At 39.0% G+C, this 10274-nt stretch overlaps 1 protein-coding gene across 1 annotated transcript; it reads right to left on the bottom strand.

The window, feature by feature from the left end:
- Positions 1 to 1056: 1056 nt before the first annotated feature.
- tnnt2c (troponin T2c, cardiac) lies at positions 1057 to 3002 on the bottom strand. The gene has a single exon (XM_069192755.1). The coding sequence runs from the start codon at positions 2813 to 2815 to the stop codon at positions 1925 to 1927; it is 891 nt and encodes a 296-aa protein (XP_069048856.1). The 5' UTR covers positions 2816 to 3002; the 3' UTR covers positions 1057 to 1924.
- Between the last annotated feature and the right edge of the window lie 7272 nt (positions 3003 to 10274).

The following is a 10274-nucleotide window of genomic DNA, read 5'->3' as shown; positions in this document are numbered from 1 at the left end:
CTCACCTGGCTCAGAGCAGTGTTTGCTGTTTGCCTGATTTGTGCTGTCTCACTCTCCTCTGGGTGAGATTCTGACAGTTCACTGCCTTTCTGCAATGCTATTAGCCACCTGGTTCTAAAGTCTAATGTAAATTTCACCCTGGATAAGGGTATCTGCTAAACAAGCAGTCGGTAGTAGTAGAAGCCAGCAGTGTGATGGGGTGGTGTGAGCTGCTAGCACACAGCTCTTGGATCTGGGGTGCCTTCTGTGTGGAGTCTGCGTGTTCCCCCTGCAATGATGTGGATTTTTTCCAGCTGCTTCTGCTACTTCTTACAGATCAAATGCTGCCTAGATTAATTGGTGTCTTAAGGATGTTCGTGTATGTGCACCCTGTGATGGACTGCCCTACAGTCTAGAACAGACCCCACTTTGAGCCCGATGTCTGAATGGTCAGGTTAGGTTTTACAGCAACTGTGTGTCAGACTGAGCACTTATTGGATAAGAATAGAAACACAAACACCTCTTCAATTTGTTCTTGATCTGCATTGAGCAGGACTGCAGGGCTGTTTGTTCTTAGGGTGTGCCTGGGACTCTGTATAATCTTAATATTTCAGGTACCAAACATCATAAAATTTACAAAGACACAACAAAGCAGCTGCTTAAACACCATTTTTTTTTAAAGAGACTGTTTAATGGTTCAACCATTTTCATTTCGCAAAGTAGTTTTTATGTGAAGTCTTCTGAAATAAGAAAGTGTGCTGCCTACTTTTCAGTTAATGTGTTTGCATTTCACACATTCATAACTTGATTTAAAAACATTATTTTGTTATCATTCAAGTCTTGAGCTGCAGTCTTCCGCAGTGATTTCACATGATAATTCTTATCTTGCCTGACAGTGTGGCAGTCGGTTCTGAAATGTGATGGCTGTGGAGGTTAGAGACAAACACTTTTAACTGCTTCTAAAGTCAACAGAAAAAAAAACCTCACTCTACACATTTCCCTTTCCCTTTTACCTTTTTACATGGTAGAACTGAATGATAAACAGTCATCTACTTTACTATACATGCAGACCACATCATCTTTTCATTTTATTTATTTTATATTCATTTTATAACATTCTGATTCTTTGTTACATTGCTGTGTCCTTTCAGAGCTCTGCCTTGGCTTGGTCATCATATCAGACAAAGGTATCACTTCACCAAGATATTATAATTAATAATAAAAATAATGATTTGACGATGATAAGGGCAGGAGAAAATCTAAGAAATACACTCAAACATGAATTTAAAAATTGGAAAGGCTGATGTTGTCAATGGGAACGGTTAACTTTTAATAATGTTCCATTTTTTTGACAGATACAGAACGTAAAATGACAATATCTTACTTGAAGGGCAAACACACCAAAAGTGGTACTTCAGGAGGCAGAGCCAAGGAGACATGAGAAAACCAATTACATGTCACATCATGTCACTTTCAAGAGACAAGTACTTAAGATTTTCCTCCAGCGTAAAGCTTTTTCTAGAGAAGAAAAAAAAACAAACAATTGATAAATGTCTGCTGTTTCACTGCCTTCCCTGTATCCTAAAGGAAGAGGGTTCATAAAAGACAACGAGTACAAAACATTTAATTTTAAAACTGTGGTCATTACTGGTCACAAGACTTACATATTTTCATGGAGGACACCATTGATTTTGACGGGTTTGCTTTCCATTTATCATTATGGGTTTTGTAGACAAAAATACAACCAAAAACATTCTTGCCAGTTAAGTAAAATATGAAGAGATTAATTGATGTTACATACAGCTCATTTGCCAAATTTGCACAGCTTGTTCTGACAATGACTTAGAAGTAAGAAGTGGATGTACTAATTTCGAGAGTTAACAAATCCAGGACAAAACTGATCAGTAAATTTTGTTTCTTGGCCGCACGTTCTGTGATTCTGCGGTCACTTCCACTGGCCACCCATTTTGCCCTTCCCCCCTCTGGCACCCTTAGTGCTTTTAACTTTCTGGTGGTCAGATACCCGATTCCTCAACAGGGAAATTTCATATTTCTGCTTCTTCAGATTTTCCTTCAGGTCAAACTTCTCTATTTGCAGCTGGTACATCCACTGCCACAGTTCCTTAGCCTTTTCGGCAAGTTTTTCTTGATTTAGGTGGTCAATGTTTAACGGTCTGCGCCTCTCTTTGAGGATTTTTGTCTTCTTTTCTCTCTCTGTTAGCTTTTTCCCGGCCTTCTTCTCTACTTTTTGAAGGTAGCCCCCGAAAGACATGTTGGAGAAAGCTTTCTTTTTCTTGGCGTCTTCCTCAGCCTTCCTCCTGGCCTCCTCCTCCTCTTTGCGGAGTTTCTCCTCAGTCATCCGGGTTTGGCGCTCCTTCTCTCTCTCTGTACGGATGCGCAGCTGCTCGGCTCTCTCGGACCGACGGCGCTCAATCCTCAGTTTCAGTGCCACCAGCTCGTCCTCCTCTTTCTGCCTGCTCTCAAAGTGCATCTCGATCAGGGACTGGAGCTCATTGAAATCCTTTTCCAGTCTTTTCCTGTGGAAGTCATCAAAGTCCACTTTTTCACCATCAGGGATCTTTGGAGGAGTGATACCAGTCAAATAAGTCTTGGGCTTCAGTTTTGTTCCTTCCTCTGGCACAGGATTCTCTGCTGCGTTGCCTTCTGGGACTTCCTCCTCCACGTTTTCCTCAGTGCCTTCAACCTCTTCCTCTTCTTCTGTTTCCTCCAGTTCTTCCTCCTCTGCCCCCTCTTCCTCCTCTTCCAAGGCTTCTTCTTCTTCCTCGCATTCCTCTTCCTCCTCGTACTCTTCTACAATGTCTTCTGTATCAGACATGGTCAGTCGTGCACCCTGAGCAAGAGAGGGACAGAGAGGCTGAGTAGAAGGAGGTTTTACTGGATGTCTAGCTGCTAGTGAAGAGCAGATGTGTGCTGTAGACCTCAGAATTTAAAGGGCCTGTAGTGAGCATGTGACGGTTCTCTGAAGCAGAACTTGCTGGGGGCACTAAAACACACAAACGTTTCTATTTTTTAACCTGAGGGCTTGTCCCCGCATCTAGACCCACTCCTGCTGACTATCCCATAAAAGACCATTCCTTTGTAAGGCCTGACAAGGGGTTGCTATTTTAGAAGTGGAGTGGAACAGATGCCCAAACACTTGTGCTCCTGCCCCTGATAAAACACAGGAATGTCAGCTCTACGTAGGCAGGGGAACTTGAGGAGATTCAAACCTTCTTTGGTATTCTGGTCTCTCAGCAGCTAAAACATCCCAGAACATTATACACATAGTTGAGGAATGAATAATCTGGCTAGTTAGTTATCAGTGTCTTAGTATATTAAATACAGATAATTAAAAAATCAAAACAAAATCACTCTGAATTTCCCTTTTATTCTGATTCAAACTAGATTTTCACGTTCTTCATATGTGGCTTATGAGAACCCATATCAACCACTAGCAATAAAAAGTGATAATACTGTCATGCACAGCAATTTCACATTGTTGTTAATACTTGTGACAGGGATCAGTATTGCCATGAAATCTTTTTGCTGTTCCAGAACTACAAAGTCGGAAAAGCCTATCAGAACAGTTAGTTTAATTTACTTTCAATTAAATTAAATAGTGGCCTTAAACACTGTCATTCTAACATTTCCGTTAAAAAGTATCTAATTCAGAAGCATCAATAGACAAGGTATTACCTTAAGAATGGGCACCTACAAAGTAACATGAGAAGCACCACAAGGTGCTTTTCAAGACAGATGATAATGTGCAGGGTGTATAATTTACCTCATGTATAATGGAAACACTGAGCCCAAAGACATGAAAAAGACTTGGGTGTTTATATTGGCAATTACTGTAATTTACATGTTATTGGTAACATGGGGAAGAAATAAAAAAGATTAACAGCATGTTATGATATATAGTTAAATGAGTGGATTTCAAATCAGGGAATGTTATATTAAATTGTACAGTTGACTAGTAAGACCTCTAGAATATCATGTACAAGTTTGGTCACCACTTTGCAAAAAAGATATTGCCACTCTGGAATCAGTCCAGATAAAAGAGAAGAGATATATTTCAGGGCTTAAAGAAATGTCCTGCACTGACAGGCTACAAGAACAGAATCTTTTTAATCTTTAACAGAGAAGACTGCAAGAATCTCAATTTAAGTATTCAAAATCCTCAAAGGCACTGGCAAAGTCAAGCCAGCACATGTCTTCAGAATGAACAGTGAAACACGAAGCAGGCAAGTTTGTTTGCAGGAGTGCAGAAGTGTGTTTAAAATTAGGAACGGGAGGCCCTCATTTTTACACAGAGTTGTGGGTACCTGGAAGAAGCTTCCCAGCCATGTTGTTGAATCTGGTAACTTCTTTTAAAAAATACTGCTCAAAATCCTCAGATGAATTAGCTATTAGCAAACAAATGAGACTGCAGAATGGCCTCCTCTCTCCCACTCTGACCTTTCTTTTGTTTGTTCTTGTGATTTATGCAGTTCATGAATACTGTATATCCTTCAGCAACCTGAGGACATGCTGCAGTTCTGATTTATTAACCCTGCAGCCAGGAAATACACAGGCAGTACTGTGACAAGCAGACATACGGTGCTATAAGAACATTATTCGGTGACCAGCTGAAGAAGTCTTTAGGTTTTTCAGGCAGCGGCTCACAGTTTGACAGAGGGCACACTGATTCTGTTTCTGCATCCAATGTGAGACCCAGTACAACACTTCGCTTCAGCAGTTTTCCCTGTTTGCATAGAGATCACCAGATTGGAATGATCTGCTGACATGAAGGATGAGTCATGTGTCATTTCATTCTTTTGACATAATTACATTACGCACACTTACAATAATGCTGTCATGTATTTTCACTAGACATATATATATATAGGGAGAGATGTGAGGCTTGTAGGTATGTGCAGTATTTGATTAAACTCTCTGTACTTTGCCTGCCCACAAAGTTTAATGGACTCATGAACAATTTTGAGAGAGTGGCTTATCAAGAACATAAGAAAGGCTAGGAACAAGATTAGACCCATCTAGTCTGTTCGGATTAATTTAATTTTATTGTCTTGTTGATCAATGAGTGAATTACCTACCTGGAGTGAGCAGTGTCTTTATGAAAGTCTATCCTTCTTTTCCACTTGAGAAACTGACTGCAGACTGAGGATGTGAGAGAGCTCTTGTGTTTTCATGAGAAAAAGGGTATGCATCTATCTTGCATAGCACAGAGATCCATTGAAGCTTGTGTTGTTTTGTTTTTATCATTTAAAACAAACTGTTACTTTATTTTTTACAAATCCAAATTTAATGGCTATCCTTGCATATAGACAAGCTCACTACATACTGTATGTTGCAAAACTATATGTTTTTAAAAAGTTATTAGAATTAAATAATTAAATTATACGAAAGAGGTGAGAGTAAAATTCAATTAAAAGATAATTCCATTCACTTAGTTTAGAAACACATTTTAACATACCTGGTGTGAGCTGAGTATTTGTAATTTATTTTGTGTTAGGTGCATTGTAATGAAGATGAGAAAGATGAATACAGAAGTAATATCAGCAGAAAATACTATGAAATACAATTCCATTTCATGTATTTTCTGATAATTAATATAATGAAATATGTATGCGCACACCTACATTTGCATATGTGTGCCTACATAAATACAAATACACATGAATCTGGTATCATGAAGAGAAAATGTCTTGAATAAAATAATGTCTTTTTGTGCAAAGTATTAAGACTTTACATGTATAGTTTTAGAAGCTGCTTTCTCATCACTGACAATGTTCAACTCCAGATTAATTAAAGTAATAAGGAAGTGACCTTCAAAGAGTGAAATAATTAACGATAGGATTGGGCAGCAAGAAAGTATGCCGTGTGTTCATTATATAACCTGTTTAGAACAAACATTATAATGAAAAGGGAATTATGTTTGTTCACTCACGGAAGATAGGCAATGTAGGCTTCCACAATGGTTTTTCTGCACCGATTCTTAAACCACTTAAACTGATGACAAAAGCCTCTATATTTAGTATGGAAGGCCACGCCAAGAAGGCTCTAACAGCAGGGTTTAAAGGATAGTTGATGTTGACAAACAGGTGCTGAAGACTTCCAGCCGTGTCCATTAATCTTGAAGGTCTGCTTGTGGCCAAGGGTTTTTATTGAAATTCCCTGCTTGGTGCCCCCAGGGCTAATGAGGGAAGAGCAGGACCCATGATCGCGTGCTGTGTTTGGTGTCCAGCGGATGTTTTTGACAAAACTGAGACTTAATGTCTTTAGAACAGAATGGAACAAGAGAGACCATTTGTTGAGAAAAAGTATCACAGTCTTCCTGTTTGCCTATAGATACTACTGTTATACTAAGAAGACCAGGTCAGGGGCTTACAACCCACTCCTGTAAAGACACACTTTCATATTTTCATTCTGTCTGTAACTTAATTCAACCAGTTTTAGGCTTAATTATTCCTGAAGGTATCTTTGAAGGTATCGTCTGAAGAAACAGAGCTTTTGCTGATCAGATAAAGGAAACCACTGGTTAAAATGATGAAATTCTAAACTCTTGAAATCTTGATTTCTTTAAATCATCAGCAGCTAAAGTTTTAATTCCATTTAGAAGGTGTCTTCAAGCTCAATTAAGCAATTTAGAAAAGAACCTAGGACTGAGGTTGTGCACCACTGTCCTAGTGTTATGGATACTTCAATACCTCCTGTCTGATGCTGTACTTAGGGCACAGTACTAAAAGAAAGGATTGACTGTATTTAGAATATTATTATCGTTACCATTATTCGTTTTGCTATTTAACCCATATTAGCTCAAAGAAGGTATTAAGGCAAAATGAGAATGTTTCTTATTGCTATTTCCAGATTAACAGTATTACAAAGATGGCATGTCATGTGTAACTAGATGGTCATGCTACATTAAAATCTGTTAAACAAATGCTGATCGAGCTAGTCAAGGAAGTAATTTACTTACATAAAAAACAAAGGTCTCCCTTTCTCCTGGACTCTAATAGTTAAGATTCAAATAGAGACAAGAATAAACAGTGAGTCAGACATCATGGTGAAAGAGCGTCACCTAGAATTAATGACATTTTACGATAAGACCTTTCTGTCTGTCATGAGGCAAAATAATCTTTTTTTTTCTGAGGAAGTAAAAAAAAAGCTTGAGCAAAACCATCTTCATTAGGTCTTTCTTTGTAAAAACATTAAGGTTTGCCTTCGTTTTGACTAATTCCCTTCAGTATAATTAGCCCTCCCAACATCCTCCACGATCAGTTGTTCATGATTTAATTAAAGTGTGGAATTCCTTGGGCACTCGGCTGACATGACAGTCACTGAGAAGGAAACTCTTCCAAACTCACCGATAATGCTGCTGCAAATGGAATCATGTTTAATGAAGCTGTGGCTTAAGGCAGTCAATAATTTGTCTGAATTGTGTTTGGAAGGTATTAAGATCAGAAGACTGAACTTGCTGCAGCCATTAGCTGTGTGTTTTATTTCCATCTTTAAGGCATTCTTTGTCATTCAAAAAGGAATTATCTCCTAATTAACTCCTGCACGCCATTATTGCCTATCACAGGCACATAGGCCTCTTTAGCATGCACACCAAAGTGGAGTGGAAATCAATGACAATTACACAAGCAAAGGTCCTTAATCATTCTTTTTAAATATTTAGGAGGCACAGCAGGCATTAGAAGTCACGACCGTTTAGATATGGAAACTTTTCCAAAAATGTGTTTTAGAGGAACGTTTAAGAGCAAGCCATATACTGTAGATAACAATTGAGACCTGGGCTTAAGGAATTAAGTTCCACATATCTGATTTTTTTTGCAAAGAACTAATTTTTCTCTATACAGTACCATGCCTTGCAAAAGTATTCTGACCCTGCCTATGGTCTTCCATCTGGTGAAATTACAAAATGATGCATACAAATAAGTTACAGTAAATGTCAGTAAAAACTAAAGAGAAAAAACTGAAATACTGTATATCGATGGCAGATGTGCATGCTGACTTGGCGCAATATTTGCACAACAGAATTGCAATCAGGCCTTTATCTGAACCATTCAAGGACATTGACTTTCTTATTTTTAAGACATTCCAGTGTAGCTCTGGCCTTGTATTTTGGATCTCTGTCTTGCTAAAAGGTGACTTTTTGCTGTAGTTTTAAATATGATGCAGGTTTCCTCTAAGATTTGCTCTATCATGTTCTTATCAGTCTTGACAAGCTTCCCAGTCTCTGCTGAGGAGAGGCACAACTACAGTATAACATAATGCTGCCAACACCAAGTGTGACTGTAGTCGTAAAAGGATAAATCTTAGGACAACAGGAACATGGAGCATGCATCTATGCTGGAATCCATCTGTATAGACAAGAGGGACCCAACAAACATGATGTTTTATAATGAATTCACATGAACCAGTATTATTACACACAGACAGGCCACTCAACGAATTGTGTGGCTTATTAAGGTAACCTTGTGCACCTAAATTAATCTACGTTTGTGACAGAAAAAGGTTAGAATATTTACTGTATGTAATCATGTCCTTTCAATTTTTCTTTCATAATAATTATATTTTTGTTGTTTCTCATTGAAAGTGTGGAGTAGGTTGTTTGAATAACGAATATTGAATGCTACTTCAAAGTGTCATGACTGCAGACTTTAAAGCATTCAAATGTGACAACTGGGTAAGGCCAGCAATACTTCTGCAGGGCACCATATGTGATCTCTAATAAATGAAGACTGTGGGAGTTACTGTAGAATGAGAAAACCTGTGAATTTGAAATGACAAATCCCTACTGCTCCAAGTGGACCCTCAGGCCCTTCTTCCAGCTGAGCTCTGCGGTGTTGCTGTTCCTCCAGGCTCCAAGGCTCTCGAGTACTCCAATGGCATCTTCGACTGCCAGTCCCCCACCTCTCCCTTCATGGGCAGCCTGCGGGCGCTGCAGCTGATCGAGGACCTGCGGGGCCTGCTGGAGCTCATGGAGACGGAAGAGAAGGAAGGGCTGCGCTGCCAGATCCCAGACTCCACCGCCGAGCTCATTGTGGAGTGGCTCCAGGGTCACATGGTAGGTCCTGGATGTGGCCGTGCCAGATTCAAGAATTCTCTTATTCCGGTTGTGCGCTACTTTCCTTTAAACGTCATGATCCACCACTTCGGTGATAAAGACTGACATTACACTGCCAGGCTCCTGACTTCACAGCGGAGGTAACTGTTGAGTAACTGTATTAATTTGTTAATTAACTATTAATTAAGTTAATACTTAAAAAAAGGACCTCTCTTGAAACTTCACATCCTGCCCTACTCTTGAAATGAAAAATATTTTGGGTGACTCTGTATGAGATTTTGCTTTGTAATGTGGAAAGAGCAGATGTCATTTTGTTCAAAAAAAGATGTGACTGAAATTGAGTTCAGGACCTCTTTTGAACTAAGCGTTACAACTGATGGGTTATTGCTCAGTGTTAAAATGAAGAAAAACAGGACACCTGAGGCTTTATGTTTTTAATTAAGAGCACAGTTTTACAGTAAATACCTGAAATATTTAGTATTCTTTCACTTTTCTTTGGTCCACAATTAAACTGACATCTAGTTTCTCTGTTCTCAGGTTGATGCAGATAGAGAGCTTGGTAGGAAAAAAGCACGTTTGATTTTAAAGACACATTCATAGACACTGTTTACAGTTATTAATAAAAGCTGGTTGCGTGAAATGCCTTCCAAACTCACAGCTTAATAAAACAAAAATCTAGAGTGAACTCCATTGTTTAAGGAGACTAAGAAATCTTCTCAACAATGGCTCTGTGTGACTGCTCTTGCATTTATAGGCTGTCTTTTGACCAATGGTTTCTGTTTATTCTTGCTTCATTCTTCTAATATAAGCTTTAAATTCTTCTTGCAAGTGTGTGCAGGTTTTGCAAATTCCTCCACCTCTGCTGTTTAGCTGAAGTGGGTGGACTTAAGTGATGTCTATTAAAAGAATGATCTCTTGGGACAAAGTGGCCACCTGTCAGAGAGTGTAACAGTATGCCTCTCCCATGGACTTCTGGGCCAGGAAAGGTCACACCCCTTCTCTGTATCCATGGAAAATGTTTAGAGAAAAAGCTGCTGGACAAGACATTGGAAAGTATTTTTGGATTCTTAGAGCTTGACTGAATTTCTGTGAAATAATTTCAGCTGGATGAGTTGAAAATATGTACGGTGTAAGTTTCTCTGTTTTCTGCAAAGGTCAAGAGTCAGGCCTTTTGCCTGCAGCATTTTAGAATAGTACAAAAACCACAAGAGCCATGTAGACC

Source organism: Lepisosteus oculatus, chromosome 7, assembly GCF_040954835.1.
Source record: "Lepisosteus oculatus isolate fLepOcu1 chromosome 7, fLepOcu1.hap2, whole genome shotgun sequence".
Lineage (NCBI taxonomy): Eukaryota > Metazoa > Chordata > Actinopteri > Semionotiformes > Lepisosteidae > Lepisosteus > Lepisosteus oculatus.
This window is presented reverse-complemented; position numbering and strand designations above follow the sequence as displayed.